General features: G+C 37.9%; 1 protein-coding gene and 1 long non-coding RNA gene across 3 annotated transcripts in view; one reads left to right on the top strand and one right to left on the bottom strand.

The window, feature by feature from the left end:
- RTN1 (reticulon 1) overlaps window positions 1-21,542 on the bottom strand; it is a 230,717-nt gene that overhangs the window by 22,879 nt on the left and 186,296 nt on the right. The window contains exon 1 of one of the 2 annotated variants that reach the window (XM_025919054.2): window positions 3,471-3,664. The exons of the other annotated variant lie outside the window; for it this stretch is intronic. Within the exon in view, the coding sequence (XP_025774839.1) occupies window positions 3,471-3,531 (61 nt within the window). The 5' untranslated portion in view covers window positions 3,532-3,664. Of the gene's footprint in view, window positions 1-3,470; window positions 3,665-21,542 lie in introns of those variants that run through there. 2 annotated transcript variants of the gene reach the window in all.
- Window positions 8,093-20,116, top strand: LOC147579928 (uncharacterized). The gene is made up of 2 exons (XR_015251849.1): window positions 8,093-8,288; window positions 19,960-20,116. It is a non-coding gene; the product is annotated as an uncharacterized LOC147579928 (long non-coding RNA).

Here is a 21,542-nt window from a genome sequence, read left to right as displayed (position 1 = left end):
GGTGAGGATTACCATAATAGCATAAATTGGTCAAGATCACTGAAATTTTGCTGTCTGTAAAGGGAGAAACTATGTGAAAATATCTCAGCAGGAGTACATGAAAGTTTACTCTATAACTCAGCATGAGAAAAAGAGGTGGAGTGCTGTCACGGGAAGAGTTCTGGATTTGAAGCAGTCACCTTTTCACCACTCAATTCACCACTTATCAAAAAACCTTGGATAAATCACTTATCCTCTTTGAGCCTCATGATGTCCAAGAGTAAACTGAAAGTTCAAATGAGAAGATATGTGGCAAATGAAAACTATGTAAATGTGATGAGTTACTAGGCCCACAAAATCACCATCACCTACATAATTCATATTCTTAGAAAAACCACTGAGGAAAAAGCCATCTACCATTGAGGCAGATGGCAGAGCAGTGAGAAGCGAGGGGATCTGTGGTCAGATAGCCTAGGCCCGAATCTAGTCTCTTCTGCCATTACCAGCCATGTGCCTTGGTGGACGCCTTAGCTCATCACCTATAAGATGAGACGATAATGAAACTTACACATCATAGGATTTGTGAGGATTAAGTGCAATGATCCAAGTAAAGCATTCAGTAAAAGTGCCCGATAAATATTCGTATTGTTGTGATCTGTAAGATTACTATCTACAGAGCTGTTTTATTAGGCGATTGTTTTATTCTCCTTTCACTTTCACTGAGCTGGGTGGGCTTTGTTTTATTAACCAATATAGGGGTAGTTGTATCATGTTTTTTAATTGGAAGCAAAATCTTTGTAATGTATACATTAATGTACTAATGTACTGTAATGTATATAGTCATGTATACATTTTATAATCTATTACAAAGTCTTTGTACTAGCATAATGTGAACTTTTTAGTCTCCTTAAATGTTCTTGTCTCTAGCTGAAATCATGCATATTAATAAAGTAAATATAAGGTTCCTTTTGCATGTGTACTGCAGTTCTTATGACAACTGTATTAGTTTCAGTAGAGTCTTCATGAAATGTTCAATGGGCTGCAATTTCTCCACGGAATGTTTAAGAATATGTAAAAAACCTGAAGCTCACTTCCTTTATTTCTTTTCATAAGCAACACTTTCACCCATAATACTTGTGGAGGACCTTCTCAACAATGTTACACTGCCTCCTGCAACGGTAATTCACAGATGCTCCTGGATCACACCCATTTCATCATTTGTATACTCGACCCTGCTCTGCAGGTCTATGGACTGGGCTCACTAAGAATCACTACGCACCAGTGACTTCAACCCTGATTATGTATTAAACTCACTTGAGGATCTTTTAAAAAATACTGATACTCGACCCAATTGAATCAGAACCCCTAGGGGTGGGCATCCTTTGTGTTTTTAAAAGCTCCCCAGATGATACTAATGTGTAGCCAGGGTTAAGAACTGTTTTTGATAATGAGGGAACTAAGAAGATGCATTGAAAATGCTAAACAAAAATCTTATTGTAGATTTAGTTTAAATGCAAAGTTCTCCTAGTGGAAAGAAAAAGGGATAATTCACTTCTTACTATTCCTCTTTCATGCCTATAAACCCACCCGCCCAGTTATCAGTCAATTTTCAAGATAATGGCTTTGTTCTATCTGACAAAAGGAAATCAATGGTACTGAAAACTACTAAAGGTCACGGAGTGTAAAAGACCTTCAACGATCTTGCATTAATCTTCACAAGTGGCCTTATATTGAAAATGAAAATGATTGTTTTCAATAGACAAATGATGACATTTGCGTTATTTTCTGATTATCAACAGCCATGTACCTTTTTAACCCCTGCAGTGAGAAGGTCAAGTGAGGAAAACCCACAGGACTGTAATGAAATAGTATCTTCTATCGTATACAAAGAAAAAAGAAAATCTGCCATGTTTTGGCATCTACTTTTGGTCAGAATAGAAGAAACCCATAATAGTCTAAAAGCCAACTTTTTTATGTCCTCGTGTTCAACTAAACTTGATATTATATCAATCTATAGTTGTTTAAGTGTGTATCAAATAAACCAGATGAGTTTAACGCATAAGAATGAAATGTCACCAAGAATTTTCACAACTGCCTTCTGTATAAAACATGCTATTTCATGTCATTGTCATCATTCTCTAAAATTATGCCCCTGAACTGCTGGAGATTTCTTACTTCCTAGCTTTTAAATTTATTAGGCCCATTTATTTACTTTTGACAGTTGTTATTTCCAATAGACCTACATAATTTGAACTCGACAATTCTGTTTTATGTCACCGCCACCCGAACCAACAAATAAGAGACAGCAAAAGTGTTCTTAATTCTGAGATTCGTGTTTACTTTTTCTTTGCTTAAAAAATTTACTGAAAAAAATCCTACAGGGGCTCTAAAGATGAAAAGCCATCCTATTCCTTCTGTGATATAACATGACAAGGGGAAGATGCCAGGTTTAAAAAAAAACAAAACACACCAGCTTCTGCTCCAGAGTATTTTTGGTCCCCTGAGGGACGCTGCAACCCTTCAGGTTAAGTCAAAAGCGCCTTCTCCAGAACCTTATTTGTTAAATATTAAAAGACACTTCATCTTACAAACACCAGAGTTTACAACACATAATTCATTCTTCCAAATTCTCTCTTTCTCCTCATAATCTCACACTGCGCAAGGTGAAGGAGAGAATCTTAATGTAACAAAGGAGATGGATGTGTGAAGTATGAGGCTGAATAAAAATGGCTGCAAAGCAATCCAAGCGAGGCTGGAGGGTGGCCACACCCAGTGCTAATATGGACTGTTTCAAAATAAATCTGTTATGCCAGAGGGTACTGGGCACTGCTTTTATTTCCCCTCTACTTCTTCCACAGATGCCCATTATTAATAAATAGTAGTTACAGGTTACTCCAATGACAGACAAAAAACCCTGAAATATTTCAAAGTGAACCATCCTAATATGTGGCTACGCCATCATATTTTCAGGATTTCGAGAGCCAGACTGCATTTCCAGGCTCCTTTGTGTGACCACAAATAACCACCCTGAAATGGGTGTGTCCCTCTTAAAAGGATGCACTAGAGCCCTCTCACTTAATGCTTCTACCAGGAGATTTCAACCTTTCTGCAGAAATTAAATGCAACGGGATTCATGGAACAATAAGAAAGCATTTCAACTCCGGGGAGGAGAACAGATTAAACAAGTACTGAATGATCAATGGATCCCGAAAGAGCTCCCCGAAGAGGCAACTGATGCATTATTTAAATTTCTAGCATTACAACAAGAAAACAAAGGGGTGGGGGCGGGGGGGTGGTTAAAAAAAAAAAGAAAAAGAATGCAAACACCATCCATTTTGATTTTTGACATGACAAGTTTACTCCCCCCAACACAAAGCTCTTGGGTATAAAGCATGCATAGGTCCCACAGGTGAAATGATGCACAATGGCCGAGTCCGGATCCCGGGGTTCCCGTGCACCGCAGGCATGCACTACCGAAATAAAGAGAATACCCTGACTTTTCCAGTTGCTCCACACACAGTCCATCTTGGTGGAATCGGCAGTGGCCTGCATCGTGCGGGTTTTGGAGGTTCGCCGTTGCTCTCCTCGGGGGCGCGGAGCTGGCACTCAGGGTCTGCGCCCCGGCTGCAGCGGCAGGGCTCACCGTGGCCGCGCGGCTGCAGACTGACTGAGGCTGCACCAGCCGGCGCGCGGCGAGGGGCGGGCGCGTCGCGGGCGCCGCAGTCTCCGCGGCAGCGAATCAGCGCGGCGCGGCCCCGGGGCCGCCTGCGCGCACAGGGATGCGGGCGCCGCTCGATGCGAGAGCGCGGGCTCGGCGTCCGTCCTGGGGGCCTGCCCTGGAGACGGCTGAGGCGGCTCTGACCCGGGAGGCACAAAAGCAGGCCAGGTGTGGGAGGCGTGGGAGAAGAGGAGGGGAAAAGGGCCAAGGGCGGGGATCAGAGTGCGGCACTCGGGCTGTTGCTGGGAGTTCCTGACACGGGGTGCATATTCTAGAAATGTCTTAGACACCCAAGAAACCTGTTGGGTAAGACGCAGTTGATGTCAGCACAGATGTCAGGCTTTCAGCATAATGCCCCCTAATTGTCCCCGTTGCTCATTCACCTCTCGCTTCCCCAATTCTTTACATTCCGGCCACGGTTTATTTTAATTGCCTGGCATCTTCCAAGCAATCGCCAGAGCTTTTCCTCTTTCTGGAATATTCCACGGCTATCCAAAACCTTTGTTGGCAAGCCACAATCAGTAAAGAAATCCTGCTGCTCAGTAGGTCTTGTGTATTGCTCCTGTTGCCCCTCTTCTCCAGCTCAGTTTGTGGTTTGAACGAATACATACCATTCGGAATGTGGTGCCTGTAGGCTCTGGTTCAAAGCCCTTGGACTTCCCCACATGGAGTTATTTGTCACTGCACTGATATTCCAAGAGAGGTCAGTTGTGGGGGCCCCAGACAGAAGCCAGGGAAGAAAAGGGCATTCTGCCTCAACAACATCATCTTTGGGCTTGAGTGTTGGGGGGAGATGGAGGTGTGCAGTGTGTATCATTTGGGAGATACAAAATTGGTTTCCAATCCCAGTGAATCAAGATTCAAGTCCCCAGTCACAATGCAGATGCCAATGGGAGGTGTCCTACTATTTAAACCTTACCATGAAATATTTCATCAGATTAAACACCAAGGCTTTGAGAGAATGGACAGGGGATAGGTACATTTTCATGAAGAAAAGAGAGATGGCATAGAGGAAGGCCTTGAATTTGGGCATTATCTGGGGAAAGACAGTCCTGGTGGAAGGAACCCTTGAGGAGACAAAACATAACATGGGGACAGAGGGCACCTTGGGAACCACAGGGGCATACAGAAGGAAGAGTTCCCATTTTATTTGTTGTGGCATGGCATTATCCAGGACACAGGATTCCTCTCTCTCCCTTGAGGACAAATGGAGCCTTCACGATTCTTCCACAGCTCCCAGAGACGTTCCTTGCCAGACCCAAATCTACATTTGCACATCCTGTACCAGCGAGGACTTAATGACAGGAGTCTCAAGGTTATGCTGTAGATATGATTTATCTTTCATTTTATGAAGATTATACACTTTAAAATGGGATCTTTGAGATGATGTGTATTCTTTTTAGGATGCGAGCTTCCAGAGAAACCAAGCCTCTCTCCGTATCTCTGTAACCTAACTGAAACTACTCATGAAGCTTAATAAGAATGAGATTGGGAGGATGATTTGGCACTCCTGGGCAGCTGAAGTCTCCTACAAGAGGAGGAGTGTCAGGGCTACCACGGAGCTTACAGGAAGGAAAAAAGTTATTACAAAGCACTTTTCAAATTGACCTGCTCCAGTGATAGTGGTGACTTTGTAATATTTCTATTTCCATGCCCCCTCCCAATTTTTTTTTTTCAACATCACGGTCATGTTTGGGAATTCAGTCTGCAAAACACTGAAAAGGCAGGTACTGGATGATTTGACCAGCAGTGAATGCTCACTGTATGAGGCAAGGCCGGACGAACTAAAAACAGGTGGGGGGACAAGACTCAGAGGAAGGAGAAGAAAGGGGTTGCCATTGTGGGCTGCTGCCACACTGGCCACTTTTCTGTTGGAACCCTTTGGAGCCTTGGCCACTAGGAGGCACTGCCAGTCCAATGATAGCCCCAGTCTTCAGACCTAAGTCCAGAAGGTGCCCCCCACCAGTTACCTTTAGTGGCGAGTATTAAGTGTCCACTGAGTTACCAGAGCCACTGTTCATTGGTAATCTGACAGTACGGTTCAGCAAGCTGAGGGCAGCAACATCCCTGGTGAGGGAAAGCAGGCAGAGGCAAGCTCTCCCTCAAGTGAAGGGGAGGGTGTCAGACTTCTTGGGCCATGGGTTTCCATTGGCTACAGAGTTGACCTTGGAATGTCAGCTTAGCTGAAAGACCACATTGTGTTTAGTCATGCTGAATCTGAAGACGGAAGCTTGATGACACCCAAAAAATCAAGATAGCAGTTTGACAGCTGAAGGCTGGGGTGAGGCATCTGATGCCACAGAGATACACACAAATGAAATAAGAATTGAGGGGCAGAGGTAGTAGGTGAAACAGGAATGAACTTATTAAAGAAAAGTCAGGCAGAAAAGTATGAAGAACTTGATTGAGAATTGGAGGATGTGGGCATTAGTCCCACTTATGTTGCAAAAGTTAGTTATGTGGCCTTCGGCAAGGTATCACCTTTATCACTTTCTGACCTTCCTCTCATACAGATGAATTACAGCTTTAGATCTTTGTTTTTGTGAAATAATAATTTATTTCTTGTAGACACTGTAAGTGGGTACTTCCTTTGCACAAGTACCCACACAGTATGAATTGGAAGCTCTTGCCAAGATCAAAATGATAAAATGGGTAGAAACGATATGTAAATTTTCCTTGAGGGGTGAAAGAAAACAGAAAGCAAAATCAAGCTTGCTAAATGCGGGCAGGAACGGCCACTGTCTTTAAACCAGGAGAGAACAGACGGGCTTTGTACACAGCCAGCTCAGAACTTGGTTTAGGTGCCTGCCAGGAGAGGAAGTGATTTCTTTAGTGTTCAGGATGAAATCATGCTGTAGGCATTCAGTTCTAAGGAAAAGCAAAACAGTCAAGTTTTGAAATCGCATCCCAGATCAAGAGACGTGTTGAAGACTACAATGCTCAGAATGGCTGCATGGTGTCTGTTTTTGTAGCCCTAGGACTTTACCGATGAGAATCAGTGGCACCTACGCTGATACATTTATTCGATAAATATTATTCAGCACCTATTGTATTCCAGACACTGTTCTAGGCATAAAGCAAAACTGCTACTTTTAAGAAGTTTATATGCTACTACGTGTGGGATGGGCAGCTAATAATAAAAGAGGTAAACATATATTTCACTTGTGGACAAGTGTACAGAGGGAAATAAAGCAGGTAAAGGGGATCGAGAATGGGAGTGGGGTAGAAGTTTTCTATTTTATGAGGGGAGTTAGCAAAGGCCTACCTCATAAGGTAAAATTAGAGCAGACACTAAATGAGAGAGAAGGAGAAAGCCGTTAAGCTATATGGGAGAGTAGCATTTATAAATGCACTTGAGTTTTCAGGACAGAATGTAATAGCTGGTAAACTATATGAAGCTCATAGAACTCCTTGTATAGTGTGTGTGTGTGTGTGTGTGTGTGTGTGTGTGTGTGTGTGTGTGTTTAATGCTTTGAGAAGTATAGCAACTGGAAGGAAAGGCACAAAACCAAAAAAGTACTGCATTATGATCAAAGAACACTAAGAACTCTGCTTTATGCCATATGGAATAAGGAAATTTAAAGTAACAACCAATTTGGTACATAACCCACGGTACCAAAATAATGCATGAATTGCATTCAATTCAAACAACAGATTAGCACTTGTTATTTGCCAGGTGCTTTCTCATATGGTATATATTTAGTTGTTACAGGACCCCTAAGAGGTAGATAGTGTTTACATTCATTTTCTTGATTCATTCATTCATCCAATCTCCAAACAGTTACACAGTCCATACTAAGTGCCTGTCATTGTAAATACAAAGAGAGCTACCCACTAGAAACTTAAGTTTAGTAGGGGGAGATTTACACATAAATAGGTAAATGCAATCAACTGATAGATGTATGAGCAGGAAAGAGTGGATACACAGTGACTGGGGGAAGAAGAGGTTTCAGGAAAAGCTTCAGAGAATAGATGATAATTAGGTTGAGTTATGAAAAAAAGAGGATCACCAGTTTGAGCAGACAGATATGGAAACTTAATCATGGACAGGTGCAAGGGACAGTGAGACAGACTCAAGGAATGATACTGTCAGAAAATGAAGGAAACATTGCAGAGTTTCAAGGGGAGGAATAACACCTTGAGAAGTTGAATAATTTATCCAAATTTGGCTTAAGATTTCCCAGAATTGATAAAAGCCACACATTATAGCACTGAGCAAGACAAGAAAAAATCGATATCCTGACCCACATCATAGTGAAACTGCAGGGCATCAAAGACAAGAGAAAATCCTAAAAGCAGGCATAAGTAAAAGATACATTGCCTCAGAGAAACTGTTGGGCCAGCTGCAGTCTGTTAATTAACTGAAGCCAGAAGACAATGGAATAATGTCCTCAAAGGAGTGGGGGGAAAATAACTGTCATCTAGAATTTTGTACCCAGCAAGACTACTACAGGCATTTTCAACTATGTAAGAAATGAATTTCCCAACTGCAAGCCCTGCAGAAAAAGCTACCAACGTTCATACTTCTGGAAGAAGAAAACTGAACTTAGAAGAAGCGAAATGCATGAAAGAATGCTACGTGTAAAAACTGGTAATGGCTAATTTGGGGGTTTATAAAAGAAAGGTGAAATTAAAGTAGTAGACAAAAAATAGAACATAAGGTAGGAAGGAGTGATGAAAGTGAAAGCATCCTGACTTTCTAGTACTGTTCAGGAGGACAGTAGAGATCTTTAATTTTCTTTGAGACCTTAATTTTAGACTATGAAAAGTCAAATTTGTGTGTTAAATATTTAAGGGTCACCACTAGAAATAACTAAAACATATAACTACTAAATGAGTAAAAGGTATAAACAAGGTAATCAATATATTAAATCACATTGAGGTCAGGAAAGGAAACCATGAGAAACAAAGAAGAACTGGTAAATAGAAAGCATAAAATAAAGTATTAGAAGGCATCTAAATATATCCAAATAATGCCAGCTAAAAAGATGGAAACTCTCAGATTAGATGAAAAAAATCTAGTTTAAGGATGTTTATAAAAAGAAAATCCTAAAACATACTGACACAGTAATGTAAAGGACTACATCAGGTTAATAAATTTTTGCATAGTGATTTTGCTAAACTCGTATTAATTCTAATTGTGTATTCTCTTGAATTTTCTATGTACATAATCATATTCTCTCTGAACAAATATGGTGTTATTTCTTCCCTTCCAATCTTTATACTTTTAACTCTTTACTTTGACTTACTGCACTGTCTAGGACTTTCACATACAATGTTATGTAGAAGTGGTAAAGGTTATATATTCTTTGTTTTACTCTTGAATTTAGGGGAAAAGTGTGCTCAGAATTTTACATTAAATATGATGTTGGCTGTGAATATTTTAGCTGTCTTTTATCAGATTAAGGCAAGTTCCTTCTATCCCTAGTTTTTTTTCAGTTTTTGTCTTGAACAGGTATTGAATCCTATCAAATGCTTCTACTGAAGTTACTGAAATGATCAGAGATTTTTGTCCTTAATTCAGCTAATACATAAATAAAACAGATAGCATTTTGAATGTTAAACCAACCTTGCATTCCTAGGATATACCCCATATGGCTCTGATGTGACATTCTTTTTACATATTGCTACTCAATTTGGATTCAATTTTCTAATGATTTGTGTAGACTTTTCCTATATATATTCATGAGCTCTATCCTCTACCTTTCTTTTCTTGTAATATCCTTCTTGAGTTTTTGTAATATCCTTCTTATGCTGGCCTCACAAAAGAAGCTGAAGAGTGTTACTCCCTCCCATATTTTCTAAAAGAGTTTATGTAAGGTAGTATTATTTCTTTTTGGAATGTTTGGAAGAATTCACCAGTGAACCCATCTAGACCTGGAGGGTTTTTTTGTGAGATGCTTTTTAATTATAGATTTCCTCAGTAGATACTGGATTATTCTAATTTTTAACTTCTGCTTGTGTCAGTTTTAGTAATTTTTATTTTCCTCAAATCAATTCATTCATTTAAAATATATTGTCAAATTTATTGGTATAAATTATTCATAACATCATAATGTTATGATTGTAATTATCTGAGAGGCTATAGCCATGTCTACTTTTTCATTTATGATATTGCTAAGTTTTATTTTTCTCTCATTTCTTGATCATCTTATCGGAGGTCGATCAATATTATGAATGAATTTCAAAGAATAATTTTTTCTTTTTTTTCTTTTGTATATCTTTGTATATGCTATTTCATTGTATTCCTATTTTTATAATTATTATTTCCTTCTTTTACTTTTGTTTTTCTTTTCTTACCTCCACAAAATAGAGGCTTAGATTATTTTCAGCCTTTCTTCTTTGCTAATATATTCATATTCACTTAAAAATATAAAATTCCCTCTAAGTACTGTTTTAGCTGCATCCTACAAGTTTTGAAACATTATATTCATCTTATTTGTCCAGTTCAAAATACTTTCTAACAGTCGTCTGTGACTTTTTTCCTTTGGTCTATTAATTATATAGAATTATAAACTTTCGATGATTGTAACTATCCTATTGTTTATTTTCAGTTTAATTCATCTGTAGTCAGACAACAAACTCTGTACAATTTTAATCCATTGAAAATTTCTTGAGACTTGCATTAGAGCCTGGAATATGATCTATTTTGATACGTGTGTCAAGTGGACATGAATGTATATTCTGAAATGTTAAGAGTGTTCTATAAATGTCAGTTTGGTCATAGTGGTTAATAGCATTATTCAAATAATCTATCTTCCTACTAATTTTTTGGCTGGTTGTCTGCCAGATATTGAAGTATATCACAACATCTAACTTTCATGTTGATTGATCTATTTACCTTTCAATTCTCTCTCTATATATACAAACTTTACATAATAAATGCTATAAATAAATATATATACATCTTTATATATATTGAGCACTTATAAATTTAGAATTATCATGTCTTACTGTTGAGTTAACCTGTTTATCATATTATGAAATGTTCCTCTTTATCTCTAGTAATACTCCTTGACTTCAAGTGTAGTTTGGCTGATATAGATATATACACAACAGCTTTCTTTTGGTTGGTGCTTGTATGATATGTCTTTTTCTGTCCTCCATTTTCAAACTATCTGTATCTTTTTATTTTCTTAAAGACAGTATATTCTTGGGCATTTTTTATTTTTTTAATGTTTATTTATTTATTTGAGAGAGAAAGAGACAGACATTGAGCAGGGGAGGAGCAGAGAGAGGGGGGAAAACCAGAATCCCAAGCAGGCTCCAGGCTCTGAGCTGTTAGCACAGAGCCCCATACGGGGCTCAACTCATGATCCGCAAGATCATGACCTGAGGCAAAGTCAGACGCTTAGCCGACTGAGACACCCACGCACCCCTTGGGTCTTACTTTTAATTCAGGATAGTAATCTTTGTTTTTTTAAATTGAGTGTTAAGTCAATTTACATTTAATGTAATCATTGATATTGTTGGATTTAAGTCCATCAATCTGCTATTTATTTCTTATTTATCACGATATTTTCCTTGCTCCTTTATTTCTCCTTTCTTGCCTTCTTTCAAAATAATCAAGCCTATTTTTTATTAATCCATTTATTTGCTACAATAATTTTCTAGTTATACTTTTTAAATACTTTGGTGATTAGCTTACAGTGATAATGTTCATCCTTAACTTACTGGAGTCTATCTTATATAGTACTTTTACAGTTTCCTATGCAATAAAATAATTTTACAAGTGTAAAATCCAATTACTGCCTGCCACTTTTAAGCTCGGTTGTCATGTTATAGACACCAAACAATGTAATAATTTTTGTTGTTCTAAAAAAGTCAATAGTATTTTACATCTTCTAACATATATACCTTTTTCAATGTTCTTCATCTCATCCTGCATTACTCTATTTCCATCTGGGATCATTTTATTTCAGTCCAAAGAATTTTCTTTACTATCTTTCAGTTCTGGTCATGGCAACTGATTCTCTCAGTTTTGTTTTTCTTACTTTATTTCACTTTCATTTTTGAATGTTAGTTTCACTGGTTAAAGAGCTCTAATTTGGCAGGTTTTTTTTTTTTTCTTTCAACAATTTAAAGAATTAATCCTATTGACCATTGATCACTCCTAGTTTTGGTTGAAAAGTCAGCAGTTGATCTCCTTGTTTCTTTGAAAATAATGTTTCTCATTTTTATGGCTGTTCTTAAGATTTGTATCTTTAGCTTTGGTTTTATGCAGTTTGATTATGATAAGTTCATATTTCCTTTGGTGTCTACTGAACTTCTTAAATCTGTATACTGATTGATGCCTTTTACCAATTTTGAAAAAAAAATGTCAGCCATATTTCTTTAAGTATCCCTTCTGCCTCATTTTCTCTCTTCTTTCCTACAAATCCTATTATTCATAGGTTAGCCCTTCTGACAAGTTTCTTATACTCTCTTCTTTTCATATTTTTATTCAGTTTTTTCACCATTTTGGATTTTTCCTATTGAGCTATCTCTGAGTTCACTAATTTTATCTTCTTCTGTGTCCAAAGAGCTATTAAATGTATCTAAGTTTTAACTTCATAAATTTTATTTTTCAGTTCTCGAGAGTTCACTTGAATTTATTTTTATAAATACCCTTTCTCTGTTGAAATTCTCCATCTTTTTATCCATTTTCTTTCACATATTTATAATAGTTGTTTAAAAGATTTTATTTAATGTCAGTATCCAGATCATCTATGGGTCAGCTTCTATTGTCTTCTGTCTTTTTAAATTCCAGCATAGCTAATACATATTGTTATATTCATTTCAGGTGTACAATATAGTGATGCAACAATTCTATACAGTACTCAGTGCTCATCATGCTAAGTGTACTCTTAATCTCCTATACCTATATCAGCCATCCCCTTACCCACCTTCCCTCTGGTAACCATCAGTTTATTCTCTATAGTTAAGAGTCTGTTTTTTGGTTTATCTCTTTTTTTCTTTGCTCATTTGTTTGTTTCTTAAATTCCCCATATGCATGAAGTCACATGGTATTTGTCTTTCTCTGACTTATTTCATGTAGCATTATACTCTTTAGATCCATTCCCATTGTCTCTTTTTTATGTTTCTCAGTCACATGTTCTTGCCTCTTTTACATGTCTAGTAATTTTTTATAGCATAATAGGTATTGTGTATTCAAGAACTATAAAGACAGGCAGTTGATGCTATTTTCCCACAGAAAGGGCTCACCCCTTTGTCTGTTTAGCAGCTATGGTGAGAGGCTGATCACATCACTTCAATTATATGACAGACCATAAAACAAGACTCAATACATTTTAAAAGAATAGAAATCATACAAAATGTGTTCTTCAACCACTTAGAATAAAATTAGCAATCAATAAGGAAATTTGTAAATTCACAAGTCTGTGAAATTTAATCAATACACTTGTAAATAAGCAATGGGTCAAAGAATAAATCACAAGGGAAATTTAAAAATGTTTCAAAATACATGAAAATGAAACAATCAGAGGGTACAGCCAAAGTAATACTTAGAGGGACATGTATAGCTGTAAACACGCAGGACAGAAAAAAAAGAAATCAATAACCTAAACTCCTGCCTTAAGAGAACAGAAAAGAAGCACAACTTAAACCCAAAGCAAGCAGATGGAAGAAGTAATAGAAATGAGAGTGGAAATTAATGAAATAGAAAAATTAAAGAAAATCAATGAAGCCAAAAGTTGGTTCTTTAAAAGGATCAACAAAGTTGACAAACCTTTAGCTAGAATGACTGAGAAAAAACAAAGACTCAAATTACTATAACCAGCAATGAAAGAGGGGACACTGTTGCCAACCTTATAGAATTAAAAAGATTCTAGGGAAATACTATGAATAACTACAGACAAACAAATTAGGTAACCTGGATGAAAATGAACAGATCTTTAGAAAAACATAAACTACCAAAACTGACTCAAGAAGAGATAGAAAATATGAATGGATTGAGATGAAAAGACATTGAATCACTAGTATTAAAGCTTCCCATGAAGAAACGCCCAGGCCCAGATGGTTTCACTGGTGAGGATCTACCAAACATTTAAAGAATACTTAACACCAATCCTTCACAACTCTTCCAAAAAGAAGAGGAATTGAGAAAACTTTCCATCACACTCTATGAGGTCACTATCACCCTGATACCAAAACCCAACAAGGGTATTATGAAAAAAGAGAATTACAGATCAATATTCCTTATGAATACAGATGCAAAATTCCTCAATAAAATACTGCCAAACTGAAACCAGCAATCTATAGAAAGGATACATCACAACTCAGTGAAATTTAAGCCAGTGTAATACACCAACCAATGTAATACATCATATTAATAGAATAAGGAACAAGACCCACGTGATCATCTCAATGCAGAAAAAACATTTGAGAAATTGATCACCTTTCATGATAAAAAAACACCCAAGAAACTAGGAAAAGAAGGAAACTTCCTTAATCCGCTAAAAAGGAATCTCGAAAAAACTCATAGCTAACGTGAAACTTAATGGCAAAAGATTGAAAGCTTTCCCCCTAAGATCTGGAACAAGACAAGGAAGTTTTCTCTGACAATTTCTATTCAGTATTGCACTGGAGATTCTAGAATATAACAAGGAAAAGAAAGAAAACTCATCCAGATTGGAAATGAAGTAAAACTATCTTCACAAGGAGAGCCCGGGTGGCTCAGTCGGTTAAGCATCTGATTTCAGCTCAGATCATGATCTCTCAGTTCATGGGTTCAAGCTCTGCATTGGGCTCTGTGCTGGCAGCTTGGAGCCTGCTTTGGACTCTCTGTCTCCCTCCTTTTCTCTGCCCCTCCCCTGCTTGGACTTTCTCTCTTTAAAAAGTAAATAAATATTTACAAAGAAACTGCATTTCTACACACTAGCAGTGAGCAACAAAGATAAGGTTAAGAAAACAGTTACATTTACAATAGCATAAAAAATACTTAGGAATAATTTGAACAGAAGAAGTGTAAAGTTTATACTTGAAAACTATAAAACATTGTTGAATGAAATTAAAGAAGACTTAATTAAATGGAGAGACATTTTTGTTCATAGATCAAAAGGCTTAATATTGTTAAGATGGCAATATTCCCCAAATTAATCTACAGATTTAATATAAACTGTCAAAATCCAAGCTGTTTTTTTTGCTTTCAGAAATCAACAAATTGATCCTAAAATTCATATGGAAATGCAAGGAACCCATAACATACAACACAATCTTGAAATAGAACAGAGTTGTGGGTCTCACACATCCTGATTTCAAAACCTACTACAAAGCTACACTGTTTACGACACTGTGGTACTGGCATAAGGCTAGACATGTAGGTCAATGAAATAAAATTGAAAGTCCAGAAATAAACTCTTATATATATAGTCAATTGATTAAGTGTGCCAAGACCATTCAATGGGGATAAGAACAATATTTTCAAAATAGCGCTGGGACAACTTGCTATACAAAAGAACAAAGCTGGACCCCTAACTTACATCATATACAAAAATTAACTCATAATAGATTCAAGACTTAATGTAAGAGATAAAACTAGAAATCTCTTAGAAGAAAACAGGCATAAATTGTCACAACCTTGGATTGGGCAGAGGTTTTTTAATGCCCAAGGAACAAAAGAAAACATAAATTCAAATTTTGAACAAGTTTTTTTGACTTAGAAAAAAACCACTTTTGTGCATCAAAGGATACTGTCAAGAGAGTGAAAAAACAGTATTACCTCATACCTGTTAGAATAGTTAAAATTAAAAAAAAAAAACAAAAAAACAAGAAACAGTGATGCTTGGCTGGCTTGGTCAGAAGAGCATGTGACTCGAGCCCCACATTGAGTGTAGCGATTACTTTAAAATAAATAAATAAAACTTTAAAAAAAACACACAAGAAACAACAAGTGTTGGCAAGGATGTGGAGAAAAAGGAACCCTTATGCACTGTTGGTGGAAATGCAAACTAGTGCAGCCACTGTGGAAAACAGTACGGATGGTCCTCTAAAAATAGAATTACCATATGATCCAGTAATTCCACTACTGGGTATTTACCCAGAGAATACAAAAACATTCACTCAAAAAGATGTATGTGCTCCTATGTTTATTGTAGCATTATTTATAAGGCCAAGATATGGAAGCAGCCCAAGTATGCACTGATAGATGAATGGATGGAGATGCGGTGTATACATATACAACGGAATATTATTCAGTCATAAAAAAGAATGAAATCTTGTCATTTGCAACAACAGGGATGGATCTAGAGAATATAATGCTCAGTGAAATAAGTTAATCAGAGAAAGACAAATACCACATGATTTCATTTATATATGTAATTTAAGAAACCAAACTAACAAGCAAAGAAAAAAAAAGAGACAAATCAAAAAAAGGACTCTTAACTACAGAGAACAAACTGATGGTGACTGGAAGGGAGGTGGCAGGATGGGTGAAATAGATGATGGGTACACTTAAAATAGATGAAGAGTACACTTAAAAATGAACTATTGGGACCTCACCAAGATAAAAAAACTTCTCCACAGTGAAGGAAACAATCAACAAAACTAAAAGGCAGCCAACAGAATGGGAGAAAATATCTGCAAATGACATATTGGATAAAGAGTTAGTATCCAAAATCTATAAAGAATTTGTCAAACTCAACACCCAAAACCAAATAATCCAGTGGGCAGAAGACCACTGGGCAGAAATGGGCAGAAGACATGAATAGACACTTTTCCAAAGAAGACATCCAGCTGGCTAACAGACACATGAAAAGATACTCAACATCACTCCTCATCAGGGAAATACAAATCAAAACCACAATGAGATACCACCTCACACTTATCAGAATGGCTAACATTAACAACTCAGGAAAAAAACAGATGTTGGCAAGGATGTGGAGAAAGGGGAACACTTTTGCACTGTTGGTGGGAATGCAAATTGGTGCAGCTACTCTGAAAAAAGGTATCGAGATTCCTCAAAAACTTAATAATAGAATTACCCTATGATCCAGCAATGGCACTACTAGATATCTATTCAAAGGATACCAAAATGCTGATTCGAAGGGGCACATGCAACCATATATACACAATGGAATATTACTTGGCAACCAAAAAGAATGAAATCTTGCCATTTGCAACAACATGGATGGAACTAGAGTGTATTACGCTAAGCAAAATAGTAAGAGAAAGACAAATATCATATGACTTCACTCATACATGGAATTTAAGAAACACAACAGATGAACATAGGGGAAGGGAAGGAAAAATAAGATAACAGAGAGGGAGGCAAACCATAAGAGAATCTTAAATACAGAGAATGAGCTGAGGGTTGCTGGAGGGGAGGCTGATGGGAGGTGGGTTAAATGGGTGATGGGCATTAAAGAGAGCACTTGTGATGAGCACTGGGTGTTATATGCAAGTCATGAATCACTGGGTTCTACTCCTGAAACCAATACTACACTGTATGTTAACTTGAATTTAAACTTTAAAAAAAGAGTGTATTTGTCATGATGAGTATTGAGTAATGTATAGAATTGTTTAATCACTGTATTGTACACTTGAAGTTAATACAATACTGTATGTTAACTATACTAGAATTAAAAAAAAAGAGATTATATATGCTTTAAAAAAAAGATTCCTCCTCCAGATGGCTACGATGCTGCATCTCGGCATGAGGCCTGGTGAACAGAGTGTGAGCTGGAATCAAGCCTCATTTGCCATGTTGGCCAGGCATTCTTACAAAGGGCACAACCTGGCAACTTCGCATGGCAGCTTGGATTGCTACTCGGCCCACCCTCCAAGCCAGCCTTGTTCTGTCTCAGCCTCTACTGACAACACAACTCTGGCTCCAGCCAAAATCGCTGTCTGGAGTTCCTTGACAACCTGAGTTTATTGCTGTCCCTTTCCTGGTCCTCTCTTCCCATCACATGTCTTAGAATTTCTATTGCTGGACATAACTTGAATTGGTTTTTCCAGTCTACACATTTCCACCAGACCTGGGGCATGACTGTATTTGCAGATTTTTTTTCTTTACTAGGGATTTGGTTGTTCAGATTTGCTTTTCGTACATCCCTGCCTTCTAACTATGGGTGGCTCCAGATTTTATTTTTCTTTTCTTGCTACCTGTTGGTCAGTGGCTAACTGTATATATAATAATGTTATCATGCATGGGAATGCAAGCTGGTGCAGCCACTCTAGAAAGCAGTATGGAGGTTCCTCAAGAAACTAAAAACAGAACTACCCTACGACCCAGCAATTGTACTACTAGGCATTTATCCAAGGGATACAGGTGTGCTGTTTTGAAGGGACACATGCACCCCCATGTTTATAGCAGCACTATCAACAATAGCCAAAGTATGGAAAAAGCCCAAATGTCCATCGATGGATGAATGGATAAAGAAGATGTGGTATATATATACATACAATGGAGTATCACTCGGCAATCAAAAAGAATGAAATCTTGCCATTTGCAATTACGTGGATGGAACTGGAGGGTATTATGCTAAGTGAAATTAGTCAGTCAGAGAAAGACAAAAATCATATGACTTCACTCATATGAGGACTTTAAGAGACAAAACAGATGAACATAAGGGAAGGGAAACAAACATAATATAAAAACAGGGAGGGGGACAAACAGAAGAGATTCATAAATATGGAGAACAAACTGAGGGTTACTGGAGGGGTTGTGGCAGGAGGGGATGGGCTAAATGGGGAAGGGGCACTAAGGAATCTACTCCTGAAACCATTGTTGCGCTATATGCTAACTAATTTGGATGTAAATTTTAAAAAAATAATAAAACAAGTTAAAAAAATAATGTTATCATGCACACACACACAAAATAGCTTTTCCAGAATGCGTTGCACATAGCAGTGGCAATAAGGCCAGGTTTTAGCCAATAAGATATAAAGGAAAAATCTGCTGGAGGGCTTCTGGGAAAGATCGTTTTCCTCATTAAAAAGTAGGGAGAACTCTTTTCTCACTCTGGATTCCCCCAGCTTTCTTTGAGGATGTGATGTTTGGAACTGCTGCAGCGATCTTGTGATCATGAGGAGAAGGCCATAATAACTGTCAAGAGTATAGTGCCCTAATATTGTGGATGTGTTGTGCCATCAGTGTCTCTGGAATCTCCTACTTCTAAGCTTGTTAGTAAGTGCACACCCAGTGTCCTTATGGTTCACACTGATACTAATTCGGATTTTTCTGTCACTTGCAGCCAGAAGCATTCCTACTGACAAATCACTGACTGAGGTTCTATAAAAGGGTTACTTAACAGTGTTGTGGGGTTTTTTTTCTTTACATATAGACTTTAGTATATGGACTCCTTGTTTCAGTGAGGAGGAACAAAACCTTCTCCATTTTCTGCACTTTCTCCAGTCTCTCCATTTTCTGCACTTTCCTCTCACCATGAATGAGTTAGCATTTTCAACTATGCTCTTTGAAGATCATCATGGACCAGTTTGACAGAAAGCTACAGCAAACAGAATAACTAAATAAATGGGTTGCTACTGCAAAAAAATTTGCCTTGTACATCAATGTAAAATAAACATTTTCAATTAACCATATGTCATAGAGGGAGATTCTGATGATTTTGCAAGAGTACCTTATTAGTATAAAGTCACCACACACAAAAAGTTTCCCTCTGCTGAACATGCATTAATGAACAAAGACCAGAAACTAGATTAAAAAAAGATCTCATTAAACATTTACAGCACAGCAGTAAGTTTTTGCAAACAGTTACAGTTTTTCAAACCACCCCTAATATATCTAGAAGGGAAGTTTTAAAAATACTAGCCTAGGAAGCTGCTGGGGCAGCACTGAAAGTTTTTCTCAGCAAGAGGCAACCTGGATCCACAAAACTGGAGTCTCACTGCTTAAGGTTTGGAATTTCAGAGGAGGGCTCTGTATTAGGGAAAAAATAGACAAAGCACAAGAATAATTGATTATTGTGGGGGAATAGGTACTAGAAAAAACCCACTGCAAAGTTCTGTAGCACACAGCCATACGAGCTCAAAGGAATAAAACCACGAAGACTGAAACAATACGCTTCCTAAAATGTGAGCATCTCTTCTCCCTTAGCTAACCTAACAATCATGTAACCTCTCTTTTTTCTTCAACATGTTGGGTGGTATCTGTGTTATAGTAAGTCTAGAAGTTTTAGGGACCAAAGAAGTATTCTTTCTTTCAGAATAGCCACGGCAGGTCCCGGGCAAAAAACTCATGTGAGGTGAATTTTAAAAGATGCTTATAATAGTGACTCTGTTGCTGTTGTTGACCTTTGCAGGAATGCTCCTGAAGTTGGTTAACTGAAGAGATACACAGATCTACTTCTCAAAGGTCTACTGATCTCAGAAATACACTTGGAGACACTTCATTCAGCTTCAGTGTTCTTAGCAAAGACTTACTTTTGCGGTATAAAATATAGAGCCGTGCTCCAATTATATTCTTATTTTTCCTTTAACCTAACTGATGATGGTTTTTAAGAGCCTTGAAGGTTAGAGATACTGACTTAAAAGTAATTCAGCAAAACTGACATCTGATGTAAAACTTGAAGTTAATAGAGATCGGGCATGTGTTGACCAATCTCCTTCAACCACGTTTTAGCAGCTCCCTGGGAGGACAGTGGTCTTTCAGCCCATTCGTGTGCTTGAGGATGAAAAATATGTGCTGGTATAGGCTGAATAAGTGCGTGTATACTAAGTCATTATGCTCAAAGAAAGTAAATGACATCCAATGATCATAAATAATGTCTAGTGTATTTTTGCAATCTATTTTTTTAAGTTTATTTATTTATTTTTGAGAGAGAGAGAGAGAGAGAGAGAGAGAGGGATCACGAGTGGGAGAGGGACAGACAGAGAGGGAAAGAGAGAGAATCCCAATCAGGCTGCACACTATCAGCACAGAGCCTGATGCGGGGCTCAAACCCACGAACTGTGAGATCATGACCCGAGCCGAAGTTGGACACTTAACTGTCTGAGCCACCCAGGTGCCCCTATTTGCAAGGTATTTTGAGCCATGTTAAAAGGTGTTGACTGTAATCAAGTAGTTTCCCTGGAATACTCCTAAATATCAATACGGTTATTAACCAAGTCTTCCTAAGTGATTGTCATTAAAATACAGGCCAGTTGGGCAAGTTATGCTTGCACAATATTCTTTATGTGGACTTTTCTGCCTAAGCCACCACAGAAGCAGCAGCAGTGCTGGCACAGTGAATGCACACCCCTCCTCCTACCACGCCTGCAGCACTACAGACTGACTCAGCCTGGGGTTGGTATGCGTGGAAGTGTACATGGGGTGGAGAGAAGGCTGCTATTTAAGTTTTTATTTTTTTTTTTAATTTTTAGTTTTTTAAATGTAAATTTATATTTAAGAGAGAGACAGTGCATGAGCAGGGGAGGGGCAGAGAGGGAGGGGGACAGAATCTGAAGCAGGCTCCAGGCTCTGAGCTGTCAGCGCCGAGCTCATCGTGGGGCTCGAACTCACAAGCCGGTGAGATCACGACCTGAGCTGAAGTCGGAAGCCTAACCAACTGGGCAACCCAGGCGCTCCTGTTATTAAAGTTTTTGAAGAGATGTTTGTCCTGCAAAGATACATGTCAAAGAGTCAAATTTGTGAAAAGAAAAGGAGACAATGCCCAACGTCAAAGTTGCCCCTCTTTGGACATCCTTCTTTATATAGTATACAGATTTGTGGAGGATTCTTATTTCCTATTTTTAACCATTGTTAAAGACAAACCATCAGGAGTTTGTGGGAAAAAAAGTCCTTCTTATTCCTCCTTTTGCAACTGTCAGATAACACAGAATCAAGATTATACATAACTCATACATAAATCAAAGAGCAGAGAAACATTCCACTCCCAGAAGAATA

The sequence above is a fragment of the Puma concolor genome, chromosome B3, assembly GCF_028749965.1.
Source record: "Puma concolor isolate L17-30 chromosome B3, mPumCon1.1.hap2, whole genome shotgun sequence".
Classification (NCBI taxonomy): domain Eukaryota; kingdom Metazoa; phylum Chordata; class Mammalia; order Carnivora; family Felidae; genus Puma; species Puma concolor.
This window is presented reverse-complemented; position numbering and strand designations above follow the sequence as displayed.